The following is a 21,741-nucleotide window of genomic DNA, read 5'->3' as shown; positions in this document are numbered from 1 at the left end:
TGACAATGAATAGAATGACAATATCTGAATTAAAAACAGATCTGCAACACAAGACATTGAACACTTGCCTTTTTATTTATAAAATTTACTTTCTATGAAGCCTTTTGAAATGGATTTTTTTTAAAATAAAAACATTTTGCACTTTTGATTTGCTGTAGTTGATTAAGCAATTCAAACTGTGAGGGGTGGTGCAACTAATTTATAGATGGCTCTGGTAATCTGCAATCAATAAACTGCAATCAAAAATGCGATTCAAGTTATTTTTATACCAGGGTTTATTTGATGTCTGATTTGCACAGGTATAAATACATGTTATAAATTTTACAACAATTCCAAAAATTGTACCACATGCTGATGAATCAGTGTTGATAACTTCTGTTTCAACTCAAATGTTTATAAATAGCTAAAATTAGAATGCATTCTTATTCCATTTGAAAAGATTCCTAAACACAGTTTTTTGGAAAATATTTAATATCCTAGTGGCTGAAAAAGGTTTATATTATTTAGATAACGTACTGCCTACACTCACGGAGGCAATGTTCAATAAATTATTTGATATGCAGACTTCCTACTCCTTTCATAAACCCATGTATTTTGGGCAACATTTTCCTCCAGTAATGTTCTGCAAGGTTATCATCAGTAAAGTGGAAAAATTCCTGAAAATTAAGTCAATATGCTTTGTAGCACAAGTTCTGTGTTTTCTCCAAAACACAGATAATAATGATTCTTAACCCTTTATAAATTATGTTGGCAATGTGCATACTTGCTTTTCTGGATCAGAGACAAACTTAAAAATAAGTCATTAGACACCAAATCCAATTGGAGTGTTTTTTTTTTTTTACATACTAGATTTTTAAAAAATTCTGCTTTATAACTGATAAAATAAAATCTGATATTTCAGTTTACTTGCAAAAACAACCATGGTGCCACACACTGCAAATAAAAATTCTTCGATAGCACAAATAATTGTTGCATATACTGTGAGTTTTGAATATGACAAATCTGCTCAGAGGGTGCATGCATTAGGTCACAGGTCACTCTCTCCATAAAGAGCAGTGGAGAAGGACGTGTAGTCCAGGGCCCCTGGCACGGCCCCGGGACCGCGGTATGCTGGCATCCTGGAGATGCAGTACTCCGCCTGGTCCACAGGCAGCTCCCTGCGCAGCTCCTCTGCCAGGATGTAGGGCTGCGGGGACAACGGGTCACGATGTGGTCAGGAAGGTTCACAGATACTTAATGTGACTTTATTAACAGTTCTCACCACTGAGTGGGACACAAACACAAAGAAGGGCTTCCTAAGATCAAAGTCACTAATATTTTACCACAGATTTTACAAGATAATTTTTTCTAATCCAGATATTACATTTATTCATTTAGCTGACACTTTTCTCCAAAGTAACTTCCAACGTTATCCTACGTACAATTATTGACCTATTTATACAGCTGAAGCAATTCAGGGTAGGTACCATGCTCAAGGGTACTACAGCTGGAAGTGAGACTCAAACCTGTGACCTTTAGGTCTAAAGGTAGTAGTTGTAACCACTACTATTACTAACTATTATAGCCTGACGTTCTTAAATTTCTTTAATAAAAAAGAACTGAAAGTGTGCAGTGTGTGTGTGTGTGTGTGTGTGTGTGTGTGAGAAAGTGTAACAGTTCAAAATAATAGCAACAAAAAACAATTAGAAATTGTAACACAATAAGAATGCCAGAAAAAAAAGAACAACCTATGCAATTCTTTATTCTGTACAATGTATATATACTGTATTGTCTACATTTTCTGAGGACCCTTCTAGGGCATGGTCATAAACATATCTTGCTCTCATACATTTAATAAGGAGGCCGACTTTTAATGTGCACTCAAATTTATGTTCTGTGAAACTGACCAGACAAAACTCAGCAAATCCTAAGATGGGTACAGAACCAGGATTCAAACCTCAGCTGTGTGAAGTTGCATGCTGTGGCTACCTGAAGGGCTGGTGAACGGCTGTGGTTCCCAGCAATATTCCCCCAACCCCTCGTACCCCTGACCCCATGGAGCAGCATGCAGCCCACCTTATCTCCCGCCAGGATCCTGAAGGAGGCAACCACTTGCTCTGCCGTGTCCGAGTCTCCCGTTTCCCGTGTCATGAAGTCAATGAAGGACTGGAAGGAGACCACGCCGGTCCCGTTGGGATCCACTAGTGACATGATGCGGGCAAATTCCACCTCCCCCTGTGTGCAGGTGTGGGAAATCAGAAGGAGTGCAATAACAAAGACCTAGTACCTTAAATGAGCAGTACTGATTTAACACACGGAGATGGCAGAAACAAAATGAAACTCATTACTGGAGGGCGGTGTAGGAAGGGTGGGGCAGCAGGAAGAATGATGTTCAGACATAGAAGATGACAGTTCAGGCCCTAGGATGGGTCCTTTTGTTGCACCCTTATTTAAAATGTTTACTGTTAATTGATCTGGTAAAAATGCCTTCTGCAAAAAATTATAAATAATTTGAATGGTTTAATAACAGTACCAGGTAGGTACCAAAATACTATAAAAACCTACAATTATTAATTACTGTTAAGTGTGGAGAATGTTTTTGAAACCTGCTGACACTCCACTTCAACCCGAATAAATGAACAGAAAAAACTGTGTTCAGAGTATCTGGTGTGCATGAGGAATGCTAAAAAAATTGCAGATTTTACACTATCACACATGCACAGTTAAGTGTAAGTAAACCTACTGAAAGTGCTACATCAAATGCCCATTTTAATGTTTGTGAAGCTGTAAGGTACATACTGGCCATTTCATTTTATGTTCAGGAATCCAAGAATTAAAGGAAATGGAGTTTCTCTCATTTTCAAGTATTTACAGAAATCATATGCAATACAAATCATTGTCAATTATGAAAGAAAACAAGTTTCCAGCAAGTGTACTTAAAATTTTCAAAGGCACTGTATGTATGGCCATTACATACCATGTTATTGATAAATCCTATCCTACAATATACTGCATGTTATTCAGCCCTTGTACTCTGTTCTTGACCTTTTTGGCAGATAAATGCATATCATAAAAGTTACAGTGGTTACTTCTTGATGACCTTGACACAGTCCTTAAATTATTTGGAGCAAAAGCAAACAGTCCCGTTTAAGGCCGAAAAGTTCAAATGAGGTTTATTGATCCTAGCAGCCTCTCTGTGAACAATATTCAATGATGGTATTGACCCAGTGCCATGCCTGCATTCCTACCAAGTCATAGCCCATGGAGATCAGGCAGGCTCTGAACTCATCTGTTTCCATCCCCCCTTTCTTCTTCTGTAGGCGGGGGGCGGGCAAGGGGCAAATGTAGGCGGGAAAGGTTCGAGGTAGCCCAGGGATGAGGTCAGGGTCAGAGTGCGATCGCACAGGGAGTCGAAGGTCCAGCACAGAGAAGGTGAGTCCACATTTGGGGAGGTCATCATGGTCATGGCGACAGAGTGTCATGGACAAATGAGGAAGAGGAAGCGATAAACACGCACATATATAAAAAAAGAACAGAAAAACTGACCACAGAGCTAAGACAAGGGACAAGCGGTCATGGGAGCAAAAAAAGCAGCAGATGCACTGGGTCTTTAGGGATGGAATTTGAGACAACTGGTATAGTGAGAAAGTGCTAAACCATCAGGAGAGCAGCGCTCAAAGCTAGGGGCTGAAACTCGCTGGTCCCGTGGCCTGGATGATTACCTGTTTGCCGTGGCCCACCTGGCCAAGGCTGATGAGACAAGCCTTGAACTCCTCCCGCCGCAGCTTGCCCATGCCATCCTTTGAACGCACAGGCATCCAGGTGGCATGCAAGACCAGGGTCACATATATGTGCTCAATTTTAGTTGATGTAAAGCCAGAGAATTTAATGGAACTATATGTGGTAAATGACATTCTAGCCCCTGTACCTTGAACATCATTGTGCACAAATAAATTTGTTAGAACAGTGGACTTCCAGGCTGTGTGTGTTAAAATATTCTGAACATACTTCAAAACCCTTTAATAGAATAGAATATTTTTAATATTAACCTTTTTATTTGATCCCACTACAGCTAGTGTGGCTCAGCACCTACAGACTGAAGCTACAATAGCATTAAATTTGAATATGGATAATTACCACTTTCTCCTTATGCAGCTTCTAATCAAATAAAAGATGATAATGTTAGCAAAAATGGTACATCATATAAATGTAATGTTACAGCGATTAAAACTTTTTAAAAAAAATCTGGCCTCTCGTCATCACTGGTTCTACTTTGTTACATGTTATTTAAAAAATGAGTAGCTTCCTTTTTACATTGAAAACATTGATATCCCACGTATGGGGTAGCAGGTAACACAGTGGTTAGAGCTGTTGCCCTTGGACCCAAAGGTTGGTCGTTTGAATCCTACCTCTAGCTGTGTTACACAATAGAGGTCCAAAATTTTGTTATAAAAGGCAAGTTCCAAAGGTGTACAGTAAACAACCGTGCAGTGTGCACAACACTGGTTTACCCCCCAGAGTCAGTATCCCAGCAGAAATAGTAACCTCACAGACATCAGATCACCACAGATGCTCTCCCCAATGACTGTACCCACCAGTGACTATATTTCCTGCCAGTGACAGTAAACATCCTGCAACTGTACTCCCCCAATGACAGTACCCCTGGTGACAGCTGTGTTGTACTATACCCTGTCGAAGTGGTTAAAAGAGGATCGGAACTCATTCATCTGCTCCTGGCTGATGCCCTTTGCATCACGGGTCAGGATCTGCGTCTCGATTTCATTGATGGTCCTGGCAATGGTGGTGAGGAGAAGCTCCCAGCCCACACGAATGTGCTGCCATGGAAACACAGAATCAGAGACGGTGGCAGAATGCCACAGCCAAGGTCTGCAGAAGTCAGTGTCTCCAGTATTCAAGCCTGACAGTTTTAAGTGTCTGCAAGGTCTATGGAAACCGTGGTCTGTACTACAGTACAAACACTATTTATGTAATTTCATCAAAATAAAACTGTACCAAGTGTCCTTTCTATCACCAATTAATTTTCCAGCTTGGAAAAAGTATACATTTACCATACTCATTGAATGAACACACACAGACACACACACTTCATATATATTTATGCATGTCCTGGAATATGTGCATACAAATACTGTATAAGTTCAAGGTCATTGATCAATAGTGTAAGACATGTCTGTCTCACAGTACCTCCATAGTGTAATTGGTGTGCTTGTTGTCAAAGATGAGTGATTCCTGGATAAGCTGGTGGTCCCCTTCCAGATGGTCGATATTGGGCTTGTAGTTGACGATGACGTGCTCGTACTGCTTGAGCTGAGTCATCTGGTCCTCAAGGGTTCCGTTCATCTCCACAGCACTACGGCCGATTTCCTGCCAGGGACAAGAAAACATTTTGACCGGCACCAGCCTCAGATGTGTGCCCAAGACACAAACTCACCTGGTCTCCTTGGCTTCTTCCCTGATCTTAAAAACTCTGTGATATCGGTTCATCCCATGATCTACTAAACTCACCAGTGCTTTATTATTTTGCAGGTTCATACTTTGGAAACATGAGCCTGTAAGGCAGCCTGAACAATACAAATAATTTAAAGTTTTAGTCTGAAACTTTCACACCTCTCCTGTATAATGTCTTAAGTGGACAATGTGGACATTCTCACGACAGATCTCTGACCTCCATTCTGGTCTGTATCCAGGGCCCGATAAGGTTAGCCTGAGAGGCGAACTGTCGTCTGAGACGTTCATTGGCATGTTGGCGGGCAAGTTCCTCCTGGAGAGAGCTGTCTCTCTGGGGGACCAGCTGTTTCACCTGGTTGTGCACACACATGCCCAAAGAGTCAAAGAAACACAGACACACAGTACCACTCCAGGCATAATATAGTATGGAAATGACAATTATTGCTGAACCTTGGAAGGTTGCTGCAATGTTGGTTCTCTTCAGAAAATTTGTCAGCTGTATCAGAATAATATCATACATTGTAAATAAAAATATTTTGAATGAAGCTATCCTAAAAATAAAAACATTCACATGTTAAAACAAAAAAATCTGTGGTTCATACATCATACATGAAGTGCTTATGTTAAACATTATAAAAGGTGACCTTGTCCCACTTGGCTAAGACCTCCTCTGGGCTGATGGTGCTGTAGGGGTTGCTAAGGCTGGTCTTCAGGCCGTAGCTCTGCGAGATCTTCTGTACCTCGCTGTGGATCCCCAGGATGGCCTGCCTTTCTCCATCTGCCTCTGGCAGTGTGGACTTGAACTGCTCATGAGCAGAAATCAGGTTCTGGGGATGGCAAGGGAGCATCAGAGCATGAGACTGTAAATTCCAGAACAGGCTGGATCAAAAGCAGCCACAGAGACCAAGGATCTGGAGTTCTACTTCCACTTAGTCTGTGTGAAGTTTGTATGTTCTCCCAGTGTTCAAGTGGGTTTCCTCCCACAATCCAGAGGCAACTGTGGCAGAAGGAAATGGTAAACCACCTCCCTTACCATGTAAGACTGGCCACCATGGGTCGACTTCAACTCAACAACACTGCCCCTTACCCTAAAACTACTGGTTTTAAGAAAAACTGTAAGAAAGGTACAACTGGTGCACAACCTGACCATTATAGTCATGATCATTTTTAGTTTAGAAATGTAACTGTTTTGCTAACAGCAGCACAATCTTAATCAAGCTCATCTGCTGAATGGACAGCCACAGCTATTACATTTGCATTTAGTATTCAGCAGGAGTTTTTCCTCCAAAGCAACTTCCAATGAACACTATGCAACAGTATGTAGCCCACAGCATTTCAGCAAAGGTGACTTAAAATGCTAGATATTCTATATGTAATGAGTCTGTCATCTATGCACCAGAGAAATACACACATTTAATTTTAGAGTCACCAATTCACTTGAAAGCATGTCTTTTTATTATGGGAGAAAACTGGAGTACATGTACTATAGAATGAGCAGGAAATGACCCCACATCCTGTTGCATCACCCAGGAGCTATGAGATAACAGGACTACTCTCTGTGCCACTATACCACCTTTTACATTATGGTGATGTATTATGATGTCTTGTACAATATGGCATTTAGCACATCACTGGATGCCTTTGACATATGAACTGTGTTTTATAGCTCAGTTACTTGTATCTCCTCGATGGAGTGCACGATGAACATGTCCTGCAGGTCCTCCATGGCGCCTTCCATCCAGTTGTTAAATGGTGCTGCCCGCTTGGCAAACTCTAGGAACAGTTGATCAATGGTCTCCAACAGTTTCTCCGTTCTCTGGAAACAAGACAACGGTCTTTCATTTTGGTGTGCATATTTATTACACATTTTAGGTTAGTAATTCTCCATTTAATAAGCAGTCTCTGTGTAACTTCACTAGTGATTTTTATTCTCTAACTATCAATGTACAGGTACAGTATATCCGCAAAAAAGACACCAAGAATGTAATTTTTTTTTTTTTTTTCCAATGAAATCTAGAAAATTAGGTTTTAATAGCATAATTTCACTTATTGGTTAACCCCAACCACATATGGACATTTTGTTTAAATGAAAGAAAAGATAGATTAAATAGATTTGTCACTGACCAAAGACATTTGAAAAAAATATTATAATCAGAAATAAAATGCGTGTGTGTGTGTTTTTATTTCTGATGAAATAATGTATACATTTAATAATAATAACAAAATTCAGATTTTATATATACAAACACACACACACATAATATATGTACCATCATACCACCCAGGATGTATCACAGCTTATACTCTATGCTACCCTGGAGTAGCACCAAACCATCATGATCCTCTATTGGATACATACTTTCTGAAGGAGGATGGATGGATGGATGGATGGATGGATGGATGGATGGATGGATGGATGGATGGATGGATGGATGGATTTGGAGTCCCTGACGATTTTATAGTTTGCACTTCACTAGCACTATCATTTAAATAGTCGCAGTGCTGTAAATTTCTGTGCATAGCTGAGGAAAGTAAATAGTGTCAACATCTCCTCAGCTGTTGATTCTTTAAGACCAGGATACAATATATTTGACCTCAACTGATCCTGTGTCTGTGATGCAGTCTTTACAGATTACACAGTTGCAGCCACTGTCAGTCACAGATATCCCTGGCCCGCATGTGGTCTTTGCACATTTACTGGGAAGGTCCTTGAGTTCCAGCACAGGTCAAAGGGGTCTGGCAGCTCTACCCAGGATGTTTGCCAGCCGTCCATCCAGCCAGGCAACCAGTCGTCCAACAAAGGACAAGAGCAGCAGCTGCATCTGTCCTACCTCAAGTGCCTCCCTTCTCTTCTGGGTCAGTGTCCCCAGCTGGTCCCACAGGTCGCAGATCTTCTGACACCTCTCGTTGACGGCCGCAACAGCATGGTAGTCCAGCTCACTGCAAAAGACAGTAAACAATAGACAGTAAGCAAAATCGGGAGCTGCTGGCTTTCAGTACTGCAAAAACCAACTCAAAGACAACATCTGCACAGAAAGGTACATTATATATGTCTATGCTGATGTCTGTCTAAGTTGAAATTTCCTCAGCATTGATCATTGTGGCAAAAGCATTTTATTGTGGAATATCTGAGACAAACAACTCAAACACTTTGTGAGAATTCACTAAACCACCTCACACTCCTTGAAACACCAAAAATGTTAGAAACTAACCTTAACCTATCATTTTTCATTTTCTTACAAAGTTGCTTTTATACCTGTATATTACGAGTTAGACTGAAAATGCTAAGACTTTGTGGAGAATCAGTCACTTTTTCACTGGGTATTCATCCTACCATGGTTAGCAGGATCAATGTAACAACTGTGTGACTAAAGCAGAAAGAAGCCACATAATACTAAAGTACCACAATCACATTCTTACTCTTGATTCCAGCTCCAGTCACACACGGATACATCACTGTAATCCTGATATTCAAAAGCAGCCGTTGACCAATTCCGAAGGAAGATAAAGTCCTTATAACCAGCCACGCTATCTCAGTCTAAAATTATCTCAAGCAAAATTTAAATAAGGCATGACTGGGATACCAAAGAGATAATGTGTGTTCTTTGTGGTGCTGCTGAGCAGAATCAGTTATGGTATGTTGTTATCTAATGCAGCATGGCAGGGTATCACACTGAACTGAAGGCTACTGTCTGTTCTGGTTTTTGCATAATTCCCTTACCTAAATACAATATGAACACAATCTCTTCTTTTATATGATATTTATATGATATATATACAATATTTTAATGACGTGCAAGAAAAACGAGAACACATGGTAAGATATTTTTGCAAGTGCACAGAGGTGGCTTAAAATGAAATAAAATAAATATATGTGGCATCATGTCTTATTTTGACCAATTAAAGCAAGGAAATTGGCTGGAGCAAAAAACTGTGCAGGTATTTACCCTCTACTTTATAATTATTTCATTCAGAGGACTCCGTTGTTCAAGGGAAATTTCAGTGTTAGGTTTGACTACTAAGCTACATTTGGTGATTTGCCTGTTTATATACCTGGGGAATTTTGGTGGTGTAGTGCTCAAGGACACAGCTCTGTGATATGACTCCAGGACCTTTAGATGACAAAGCAGCAGCCCTACCCATTGGACCTCCTGCAGCCCTTTATAGGACAAGTTAATAAGTGTCTATACAAACACAACATGTACAGTAAGGTTATGCTACAGATTTGAATAATGAGGCACTCCTGTAGTATGAACAAGGTGCCTGAATTGCTCAAAGTATGTTATGTGTATAAAATGAGTGAAAATTGCTAATCACCGAAAAATAAACTCATGAAGCCAATATGACAGACTACATAGAAAAGTCAGATGTGAAATTTCCAACACGTTAATTCTGTCCTATGTAGCTCAATGCACATGTACAGTACTTAACCACGGTTCGCAAACCAGGCTTTACTGAAGATGCCGGTGTTTGGCAGTCCTTTCCAGACAGGGTCTACACTGACACTGTAAGTCCATGCCAGCCACGTCACAACGGGTAAAGCAGGATTAGTCGGTAACAGGAGGCTAAACACCAGGGCCAGGGGGAAACAGAGCCGTCGAACAGAGGAGGACCTCTGCAAGATGACCTGGAAAGCCCTTTCAAGACAAACGTCTCCGTAAATAGAATGTCAACTGGACAAATGGGATACATGGATGCCTAGGTAAGCAGGACTCCCTCTTCTACCCCCCCCCCCCCCCATCTTCCTATGGAAGAAGCATGGGAGAAGACAGTCACTGCTGTCATGGATGGAAAAAGACAGGTGCAGGACAGCTCGTATATTTAGGGATTTGTAACACAAAGGCAGGGATGTGTTCTTGTTCACTCACAGGAGATGAGCCAGAAGAGTGCCACACTGTTCAGAAAAAGGACACACCGTCCAAAGCCTGACATCATTTCAAACTAAATAACCACTGATGTTACCAACTGGCTATTTTAAGATCTGCCAGAGTCTCATAAAGGCTCGTGTTTGTTGTTGTGAGAGGCACACTTTTTATGGGTTTATTTGTTTCAAAGTGCCAATTTTGAACATTTATGGATCTTTGTCAGGTGGTGTTTACAGCGCTGAGTGCAAGCTTTGTGTGAACCTGCATGCCTTGAAATGTTTCGGTTTGAATGCCTATGAATAAAGGCACCTGTGACACCGGCTCAGGGTGCCTATCCACAAGGTGACAACTGAGGTTGGGCAGATGAGCTTTCATTTCCAGTGCTTACATACAACTATCTAACATACAAACTTAATGAGTATATACCTAATTGTTGGAAAACTAAAAATAATCTGAACTGAAATTAAATGCTTTCCTCTAGAGAAGACTGTCAAGATGCAAAACTTCCAAAGTACATTTTCTATTATAATTTAAGTTGTGTCTGTTTCATTACTCCTGTGTTTATAACAAAAGGTGTAACACAAGACAATTAAAACTAGAAAATGGTTGCAGTGAGGAACCAGAAGGAACTTCACAGTGAAGGACTAAACCTCAAACAGTGACAGCTCAACAAGGGTAGGCCAGGGAATGGGATTTACTTCAGCTCCTGGGCAATGGCAGCAATTTGCTCCACTCTGTCCTGGTGAGCAGCCAGGTCACTCTCAAAGGCCTCATGTTTCCTTAGCAGGGCCCGAACCTCAGTCAGGGTAGCTGATTCATAGTCTTTCTGGGACAAGATCTGCTCCTTGCCTGCATCAGTGGAAAATATTTACTGTCATCATGTTGCATCACTACCGCACCGCAAAAGTACATTTAATAGGCCAGAATGCATAGTACAGAGTTTCACATCAAACCCAACACAACCAATACAAAACCATCCCTATTATAAAATTTGGAAAGCACAAAATAATCCAAACACTCTTACAGCACTTCATGAGCTTTAAAAACCCACAACATGTACTTAGTATGATCACAAAGCATATCCAAAGCAACAGCAAGCCAGACAGTCATTGTGCCCTCAACACACCTTTAATGAGGGTCAGAATACCCAGCATGAAGACCATAGATGAGGGCCAACACACCCTACACAACAACAGTACATAAGGTTCGACACATCCTGCATGAGGACCCTCCACAAAAGACACGCTTCAGACTGACAGCCGAGACTCACCTTGGGCCCAGGTTTCATGGGTGATGGCTTTCTGGCGGAACTTCTCAGCCAGGTGGTCCAGTCTCTCCAGCCTGCGGATCTCGTTCAACAGCCATTCCTCATACCCCTTCTCAGCCTGCTCCAGGCCCTGCCAGGCACTTGCAATGTCCTAGCACCCAACAGAGCAGAGCAGGTTGACAGGCAGCATCACTCTTAGACAGGGAGATGTAATGAATTACTGGCCATAGTAACAAAGTATCTCCTCTAGAATTTCTTCCGCCATATATGGAAGTGAGGAAACGGGTGAAAACATGATATAGTTGAGCTCAGAATCATGGCATTAAATTCTCCATTTTGATTTCTGTACCATGGCAGTGCTGGCAGAGTGAGATTCCCCTCTTGGGGAATAAGAGGCTATTCTTATTACCAGATAACCATCTTGATGCTAGAATTTCTGCTGCGCTGACTGATACACTTACCGACACCATTTTTCCCTCTGATGGCATGAAGGCAGGTCGATTGCTGATGCGTAGCTTGGTCTGCAAAGTGTTGAAGTTGATCTCCAGCTGGCACTTCTCTTGTACCTTCGGTGGCTTATGCAGGCGTCGGTAATCCCTGAAGTCTTCCAGCTTGGCCTGCATGGCTGCCATGGTCTTCTCTGGAGTCCGATTCTCCAACCAGGGGGTGGTGCGTCGAATCCACTCTAGAAGCTGATGGTTATATCAAACACAACAGAAAAATTCTATTTTTATTGTATTTTTGTTGTACTGTCTGTGTAAGCATGTAATCAGAAATGCTGCAGCAGGAAGCTGTAAACCAGGGTTTCTAAATCATGTGTAGGAGGTACCCTAATGCTTAAGAACATGAACTTGCATCCAGCTAGCTGCTAGTTTATGTCCCAGGAAGCTGATGTAACAACAATTTCTATCAATAATTATTGTGTTCATCACCTTAGATAAGGTAACCGCTGAAAAGCTGTAACTTTATCACAGTAATGCACAATCAGTATCGTACTTTGGGACTGTTTCAAAGAACATAGGAGCCTTACTGGTTATGTTGGCTGTCATCAAAACGCTTTTAGTGTGCTCGAAGGCACAAAAGCTGTGTTGAATTGGAGAATCTTTGTCCACAACTGTCTATCAGAGTGTACATAGTAAAGTCTACATGAGGTCTAAACGACAACAAAGGTTGAAATCTTGCGATACTCTGACAGGCGCATCCTTTACCTCACTGGCCAACTTCTCATACTCTTCCATTAACTTTTCATTCTCCTGGTTCACCCCCAGTACTTTACAGATCCTGTTGGCAGCAGTCTCTGCCTGCAAAGTCAGAGAAACCACTAAATGCCACACTCACAATCCACACTGTTTTAGCTTCCAGCAGTGCAGTCATCAGACCTAATGCATCCATTAAACTATGTAAAAATGACAGTGCAGAACAATGTATGAACAATTTGTCTATCTTTGTGATCCCAGGAAAAGTATGCCAACATAGAGAAGCACATGAAGAAAATGACAAAATACCTGTTCTGCTCCAGCAAAAGCATGATAGAAGCAGGACACATAGGTCATAATAGCTCTCTCATCAGGCTTGGGGGTGTTGACAATGTCTAGTGTGGGGGGAAGAGGACAGGTTGAAGGGAAGAAGGGATTAAGGATGGGTGAGAGACAGAGAACACAGTAGGAAGAACAGTCCTAACAGAGGCCATCATACACCACTGACTAAAGGAGGTGGTAGGACAAAGCATAAACAAGGGCACCAAGATATCCAAGGTTCTTGTAAAGGGCTGTGGACCTAGCGTTGTCAAGCAGGACAGGACTCCGAGGCAAGACACTGAGCTTGTGGTTTGGGCCTAAGAAGGGATTGATTGTCTTACGAAAAAGAGAGGGCAAAAAGCTTTATATCAATTCCTCAGCATTATTTTACAGACATTTTCTCTCTGCCAGTGGCTTAGTGTCTGCTGTTGCCTCCCGGATCCACTGCTCTAGTATAGCCAGTAAACACTAAGTCAGCTTGCGTGGTAAGGTCAGATGGTTTGAAGGCAAGAAGGACTAGAGGACTCAGAAACATGAGGAAACGTCTGAGAGGGCAATGGGACAGCTTCACGGTGCCCTCACCTTCTGAGCCCCAGCAAAGGCATGATAATAACACGACACATAGGTCATTATGGCCTTTTCGTCAGGCCTGGCTGTGTTCACTAAATCTGTATGGAAAGAACAAAGTCACCTGTTCAGGCTATAAAAGAAGAGCACGAGCAATCTTCTCAATAGTGCCCTTCAATGCTTCAACCATACTATGTCCTTCCACTTTCTGAAGGATAGAACTCATTCTAAATTCTATTTTTCAAAAAAAAGTACAGGTCACCCCTGCTGACATAGTGAAAAGAACTGTACCCCAGCTTTGACCATAATCTTAAATGTGAACGAGTTCTGGGGAAATGTCTAATATCGAATACTTAAATCTACTTCAATTTAATTTTATTTGCATGTTCTTCTAGCTAGCTAATGCCTTTCTCTGACATTACTCACAATGTGAAACTTGAGCATGAAGATGCTTTTTTTAATGATGCATCAATTACACCCCTGGGTAATTTGTACAGCAGGATAAATACCTTGCTTAAAACTATTACAGAAGTGTAGATTTAAATTTTGGTCCTTCATCTGAAAGGCAACAGCTCTTACCATTCAATGCTATAAATGTATTATTATGCAAGAAAACATGAAATGTAATCATTTCTTAGAGGTCAACACATTTTTCTTAGTATGAGTGCAGGGTTCTCTTTGGTAATTAATCAAATGAGGGATTCATTACTAACATCCTACCTCCATACTTGCAAAAATCAGACAAATTAAGAAAAAGACCAGCATGATAAATACAGTGATAGGATTCGACAGCTTGTTAGGAATTATGCTCAGATTTGAATCATTGCCAAAATATATGCCAAACACTTGCCTGCAACACATGGACATACGAGATATTTTTCCTACAACTTTTTTCCCGAAAGACTTTTTCCAAATACCTTGTTAGGTCATTTACCTTCAGCATCCAGCATTTTTGGGATGTCCAGATGCTTTTCTGCAATTTCAAGTGCTAGGTTCAAGTTGCCAAGGGGATCATCCTAACAGTGAGCAGAGAAGTGAAATTTATATAAAAAAAAAAAAAAAAAAAAAAGAGTTCTCAGTCTAACAAATCTCATTATCTACGCTCCAACACAGACACAACCACACAGATATTGTAAATCGTGCAGTTAAAAATAATGTAATGCTTAAGGTGAATCAGAAGCCCATAAGACTGTCACAGTTCAAGATGGCAACTTTCCAAAAAATTAAAAACAGTGCTTAAAAACCCCTACATTTCCTCTCATACAGTCAGGTAAATTCTTTTTTTTTTTTAAAAAAAAAAAAAAAAAAAAAAAATCAATGGAAATAAAGGTAGACTTTGGTACAGAGTCTACCAAACAAACTGGGAGCCGAAGAAAACAGAGTAGAGTATCACAGCCTTGTATGTCACTGGGGGACTGCTGCACCTAGGCAGCAGGGTGTGGTAGAAGTCCCATTTTTGGTGGCCTACACCCCACCTGGAATGATGGATAAAACTAACAACTAACTAGCGTTGTAACTAACCAACATATTGATAATTTCAGCTCAATTCTATATAGAGAAAACAACAATCACAACATAACACTCAAATGTCTTCACTGTCACTTGGTGATAAAGCATCTAAGACAACAAAGACTCCATGTCCTATATATACCATAAAGGTACACAGGCATGGGTCGCCTACTTGACACAGATACCTTCAGACTGTGAAAATCAAGCAGGTCAGGCCTGTGTCTGTGGATGAGGGCACTGAAGGCCAGCCCATCTTTCCAGCTACATAAAACAACAACAGCAGTCGTGCCAGTCAGTACCATGCATGTGGGAAGACAAATGCTCAGACACACCATTAGGTCAGGGATTCTCAACGACAAATTAAGAGAACGGTTTAGTATGTATCCCCTAACTTGTATTGTTATATAATATCATGGTGCTCAGTGTGGGTAGATGGACTCCATAATGCGATTGGTAGTGGTGGGTGAGTAGCTGTAAGGATTTATTCTCATGCTGAAGACCTTGTTCAGCTTGGTGTAGTCAATGAGGTCAGGTCGATGCCTGTGTATCAGCGCACAGAATGCCAGTCCATCCTTCCAACTTCACGCCCAGTGGAGGAGAAAGGACTCAGGTCATTGACTAAGTGAGACTAAATAAGGACAACTCAAAATAACCAGGATAGTTTTGCTCCTCATCTGACAACAGTTGTAATGTTAGTACTAGGGGCTGTTCCAGTACAAGAGTTTTCCAGTTGAACCAAATCTGTAGAAAAAAATGCAGCCATCTGGAAATTGGGTATCTCCTCAAAGGTGAAGAAAATTATAAAAAAAAAAAAAAAACTATTTTAATGGCAACCCGCAAATTCATGGAAAACTTTAATATCTTTAAAATACTACAAACAACAGAAGGACTTGAAGTTTTCCCTCACCTGTAATATTTTTAGGTTAAGAAATACATCAGTATTAATCCACATACATTCCATCTTCCAACTCAATTTCACAAGTAGAACCAATTAAAATTTAAATTAACCAACATGTGTATATATCTTAAAATGATGTATTGTAACCTCAGCTCCTGTATGTTCGACCCACCTGACATGGAAGTTCTGGACATTGACGTTCCTGTAGGGGGCAGTCTTCCTCTGGCACCACAAGAGAAGGCCTTCCTTCGCAGAGGTTTCTACAGCAAGACTGAGGCTTAACAATCATAGCCTGTGTTTCTCAGTATTGCCTTACCTATGAAATAAACCCTAGGCTCATCTTACCTTCAACTGAGATGTCTTGAATGGCAAAGCGGAGAATGATCGTCCAGATCATACCCAGAGTCATCTTCACATTCCCATCTACGATTTCTGCAAAAATAGTCAACAGTCGGGGTTCAGTATTTCTGATGTTTCTGTTTAGTGAATCTGGTATTCTAACTGAAATGTTTATAATTTCTACATCAACCCAGTTTTTTTTTTTTTTTTTTCCAGTTTTCTATTATAAAATAGTACCTTCAGCTCCGATGGAAACCAGCTTAACCCCTTTACTAGTGATAAAATCGAGTGCCTTGTTGACATTAGCTATTTTGTGAAAGCGCATCTTTCCTCTGTCTGGTTTGGGTAGCCTTTCACCTGTAAGAAAGAGGAGGCAACACGGGTCATAACTGTAATCTAACTAAACAACTGTGCATTAACTGTGCTGTTATCTGAGGAGCTTCAAATGGCACTCTAGGTACTTTCCAACCAAAAGGAAAATAGCTGCAATGCAATTCAATGTCTTTCAAGGTAAACTGGTTACTCAAAATTTCTGTTTTGAGCTCACATCTGACATCACACCATCAAGGGTACCAGCAGAGCTTAATTAAACAGGCCATGGAATCTCAGCTAAGTGTTTTATCAGACTCTTCTAAGAAGGCATCATCTGCCTATGAGTTACTGGTGGCTACCAAAAAGACTCATGCCAGCTGGGAGAACACTCCTCCAGTTGGTGCCGACTGTCTGGCATGAGGAGGTGTGACTTACAATATGCCCGAGGTGGCAGGGTTGGGGGATGTTTTGGGTGTCTGTTGAGTGCAAGAAGGAAATGGCAACTAAAGTAGGTGAGGTCAACTTTTAACAGAAAACTTGTTTAAAATTTTCAACATGATCTGTTGATACATTTTAAAGTGAATGGTATTGATGTTTCTGCATAAAACATGTGTTTTGTCAACCACATTTTGGTGGGCGCAAAAAAATGGGCATTTGACTCAAGTAAAGAACCTGAAATAACTTCAAGGAGAAGCATGAGTTTGAGGCCATTCCTAAAGTCCTCTTCAATGTTCTCGATCTGTGTTCCCGCTTTCCTCAGGTGAGAGTTACACCATGCCGTGAATGTCTGCAGGAAAAAGACGTGTTTCAGAATCTAAAATATTCATAATGGAAGTACATTTTACAACTTTTTCCTTAAACATGACACGGAGATGAGAAGTATGTATAATCGTAATTTTAAACTTTAAATAGGCAATCATTTTATTTAATACTTTTCAAAGCACATTTGCATAAATGCTATTTTATTACTTTTTTTTTAACTGTTACTTATATTTTATGTTGCTCCTACAACTGAGTCCAATTCAGGTCCCAAATCAAAAAAAAAAAATATTTCAGCTAAAGATTCTTGACCTTAACTGTTTCAGAACCAAATAAATGTTGATATTTCATGCCGAATCCAGACATTTGCTTCAAAATGTCAAATTTTGCTATTTATTACCAAGTATGTATCTTGGGTAGTATGAGAAGATTGCATTTTTGTTAACTTTTTCGTTTTATAAAAGAAAAACTATAACTTCCCAAAATAATGTCTTGTTTAGTTTTAAAACAGACCACAAGTTGGTAAATAAATAAAATAAATACCTGAATTTTTTCAGCAAACATCAGCAGTTATATAAAACATAAAATTTTGGTTGAATTCAAAATGAACTGATAGAAGGTGAAGTAATATTGAAGTGAAAGATGGGTACCTACTGTATAAAAAAAGTTTCAGTGTCCTAGGCCTGGGAAGGGGGGACAGTTAACATGGGCTTATAAGCTGCCCACTTGGTCACATACAAACTATTCCAAGGATTTTTAACGCCCTAAACCTGAACAAAATCAAAAAATACTTCTTAATACATTTAGAAACTTTGCAGGAACTGGACTTAAAGAAACCCTAAGAGTAACAGAATATCTCTTCATAATAATAATGAAAATTTCTACAACGTTTCTACAATTCTCCTAAATTTCTACAACGTGAAGCTGAACTCTTCTTATTGTTTTTACTCTTGTAACTGTCTACCATCAGGGCATTTCTTCGGCAGTCAAAGCTTGGAAAAGTCCATCCCTCTGCCTTGACCAGAGCCAAAATCCTCCATCTCAGTGGTTCTCCAAGGTCACAGACACAAGGCTACTGAGCCTAACTATGAGACCTTCCACCTTAGCTGTTAACTTAATCAATTAAGTCTTCCGCCTTGTGGGACCGTAATAATAACACCTTATTTTAACCATAAATGGGAGACTTGTGGGGGCAGGAGAGTCTAATTCCCATTCAAGTCCACCGAAGCTGCCTGCTTCCCACAAAAAGTCCATATCACTAAAGAAAAAGTGCATGACAGAATCAAGCAATCCACTGGACATTTTGAAAACCTCCTGTCTAGTGTCAACACACGGAAACTAATGTGGTACAGCCACATAACCAGGTTGAATGGTCTTGCAAAGGTCAAACTGTAAAGTACTCTGCCAGAAGGAAGAAAAAGACAAAGGAACAGATGATAAGTCAACATCCAGGAATGGAGAGGTTTGACCTTTCTATGTCCCAGAGGGCAGTAACACATTGTGAGGGATAGTGGGAGATTGTAAGAAAGTCACCAGTGGTGCCCCATGACCATCAAGATTAGTGGAATGATGGTGATGAATGACTCCTTCACCTACTAAACTACTGCCCGAAGATGTAAACACACCGAAGGATTCAGCCTCTGAAATGGAATTCTGTCACTGTTTGATACTGACACTTATGTAATGATGGCCTTGTCCCTCCCACCTGCCTTAAGTTTCTAAGAGGATTGGAACCACAGAAATGATCAGCGAAAGCTAATGCTGTTGTCTCCTTAAGATGGTTAAGACAGTGGAGAAAAAACTGGACTGCAGTAGCACTTAATACTGTTACCACATGGGATGATTGGCAACGTATGTAAACAAACCACATTAACTCTTTAGGGAAAACTAAGGCATTTTTCCAAGGCTATATATAAAACAAAAGACAAAGAACTCTTAAAACAAAGACAAACTCACTCCTGATAAGTTCAATATATCTAATAAAACAAAGATGAGGAGGAAGCATAATAAATTATTCATTTTCTTTTACTAATTGAACACTTGTTACCGCAAAAGATAAATAAACAGTAAAACAGCAATCACATCCCTACGTCTATCTTAGGCCTGTAACAGCTCCTTTCCTTTTGTCTTCAATGGTCCATGGGGACCATAAGAGATAATGCGGGCTAGGTCCTTTCATTTACCTGTGTGATACTGTGAATGGAACAGTGCTTCTAATTACAAACAAATCATAAATTTATATATAGTTAAATTATATTTATTTTTTCCTCTCTCAGCTTCTCAGTTGGGAGTTTTTTTTTTGTTCCTTTCCTCCATGGTCAGTAGGCATACTTACAGCTTCATAGAAGCATTGGTAATGTATTACACTAGTCTGTAGTCAGCTGTCTTCTTTGTTTCTTTGTCTGATGTATTTGTTTCTTTGTCTTATGCCTATGTTAAAGTGCTCTGTGTCACTGCGTGAAAAGAATGCTCTATACAAATAAACTGAATTTAGTCCATATTAACTTTCCCCCACTGTTATTATTATTACTGGTAGTTGCAGTAAGAGTAGTAGTGGTAGTACCGTTTTATTAAGTGTACAGCATTAAAACACTATTGTAGGCCGATCACTGATGCATCGCTAATGTAATGTTGCTCTTAATAATTTGTTATTATTGGATGGATCCATATTGTAATTGATATTGTTGTGATTATAAATACCCTTAATTATAATGATATCACTACCTTATTTCATATACGAACAGAAACAACCCTAATCTTACCCCCACCCCCAGGATTTGCATATCACTCCATTGAGTGCTATGGGTAATTTTGTTTTGGTCCCCCAGAATATTTCACAATTTATTTTGCCAGAAGGTTCTAGTTTCTGCATGAAACTGGTGGTTTTGAGAACCTCACTAGAAGGTGCTTAAGTGGGGGAAGGACAGGAGTCAAAGTGAGCCTGTATTAATCATTATTAGTGAAGCTCAGCATTCTTTTTGACGGCCCCTATAAAAGAGGAATGGCGACGCAAGGGCGCTGGATTAAGGCACTGCGATGACCTTCAGTGTGCAGTTAAAATTAGATGTAGTGCTGTCATGTGTCACAGACATCTGTTGACAGCTTGCATTCCGCTCATATCGGTGGGATGGAGGGTCGCGGTAGCGAGCCGCTCTATTGTTAACCATCACTTCACAGGACATCTGCGCTACTCATGACCCCCATGACCTCAGCACCACAATGGTCATATGCCAGAAACTTCCAGCATACTAAGAGCAGCAGGACAAAGCAGCCTAAGAATGATGCATCCAACCCCAAGGCACATGTCACAATTTCAATTCAGACAGAAAAGTACATCTGCTCTGTTATCTGCCTGGGGAGATGTGCAGAAAAGCAAAGGCTGAGCACCACAGAGTTGGAGCTCAAGGTTAGAGCAGCACTCACCTTCCTCTGCTGCTTCTCCCAGGCTGGGTCCAACAGTAGGTCCCTGTCCCACTCCTCCTCCTGCATCATGTACTCATCCTGCTCGTACCCGTTACTGTACTGCACTGTGCTCGTGCTCGTGCTCGTGATCTGAATCACCTGGCTCATCATTGTGCCGTCTTAACGGGTCAAATGAACTTTTTCGAAAATAATTAAAAAAAAAATGTACACAATAAGAATAACAATATTAATAATAAAAGCTGTGGTGTTGGTGGGTGCTGTGTTTGTTGCTCGGCTTAACGTGGCAGGTGATGAGTTCAGCTGACGCTCCTCCTTTTCGAGTCCCCTCCCGGCGTCCTGCGAGTTCCGACACGGCTCATCGCCGCCTCCCACGTCCCTTAAAACCCGCGAGTCACGTGACATGAGAGCGCAAGGGTGCGCGCTCGCTCTCGCTCTCTCAGAGAGAGAGAGTTGCGCGGTGGTGTCGGAGTCTGAGGTGTACAGTTTTCATTTTAGGTATATTCATTCATTCACTCATTTAGTCATTTCTCCAAGCGATGCGCAACTCTGAGAAAACAAAAGTGATTCTCCAAGTGCAGTCAATATGTCCAAAGCCACCATTTTTAAATCTGTTTTTACATTTACATTTACATGGTTTGTTCATTTAGCAGACGCTTTTTTGTCCAAAGCGACACAGTACATCTCAGCAAAAGTACAATTTATGCAGTACATTAATAGAAAGAGACATAGCTGCAGACATGAAAGTCTCAAGTAAACCTAGTTTGTTACCTACCACTTGCTGCACCGAGGTTTGTTCGAGTAGGTGCATAAAACACAGGATAGACAAATCCTGATACC

General features: G+C 40.7%; 1 protein-coding gene across 3 annotated transcripts; it reads right to left on the bottom strand.

Moving 5' to 3' along the window:
* Positions 1-928: 928 nt before the first annotated feature.
* actn2b (actinin, alpha 2b) lies at positions 929-21,239 on the bottom strand. Of its 3 annotated transcripts, none has more exons than XM_018749229.2 (21): positions 20,905-21,239; positions 17,395-17,509; positions 16,648-16,767; positions 16,417-16,503; positions 16,244-16,331; positions 15,674-15,752; positions 14,599-14,680; positions 13,680-13,765; positions 12,789-12,881; positions 12,042-12,272; positions 11,584-11,731; positions 11,012-11,162; positions 8,280-8,388; positions 7,124-7,264; positions 6,093-6,275; positions 5,666-5,800; positions 5,185-5,364; positions 4,668-4,814; positions 3,228-3,293; positions 2,056-2,214; positions 929-1,186 (listed from the first exon to the last, which is right to left on the bottom strand). In XM_018749229.2, exons 1-21 carry the CDS (start codon positions 21,052-21,054, stop codon positions 1,028-1,030), a joined length of 2,709 nt encoding a protein of 902 aa, XP_018604745.2. In that variant the 5' UTR covers positions 21,055-21,239; the 3' UTR covers positions 929-1,027. The 3 variants fall into 3 exon arrangements, with proteins under 3 accessions (XP_018604745.2, XP_018604744.2, XP_029107350.1); XM_018749228.2 differs by lacking the exon at positions 13,680-13,765 and adding an exon at positions 13,086-13,171; XM_029251517.1 differs by lacking the exons at positions 13,680-13,765; positions 15,674-15,752; positions 16,417-16,503; ... (1 more) ...; positions 17,395-17,509; positions 20,905-21,239 and adding an exon at positions 13,086-13,171 and having other exon boundaries at positions 16,244-16,330.
* Positions 21,240-21,741: the final 502 nt, after the last annotated feature.

The sequence above is a fragment of the Scleropages formosus genome, chromosome 4 (assembly GCF_900964775.1).
Source record: "Scleropages formosus chromosome 4, fSclFor1.1, whole genome shotgun sequence".
In the NCBI taxonomy this organism is placed as follows: Eukaryota; Metazoa; Chordata; class Actinopteri; order Osteoglossiformes; family Osteoglossidae; genus Scleropages; species Scleropages formosus.
The sequence above is the reverse complement of the archived record's forward strand: the minus strand, read 5'-3'. Positions and strand labels throughout refer to the sequence as shown.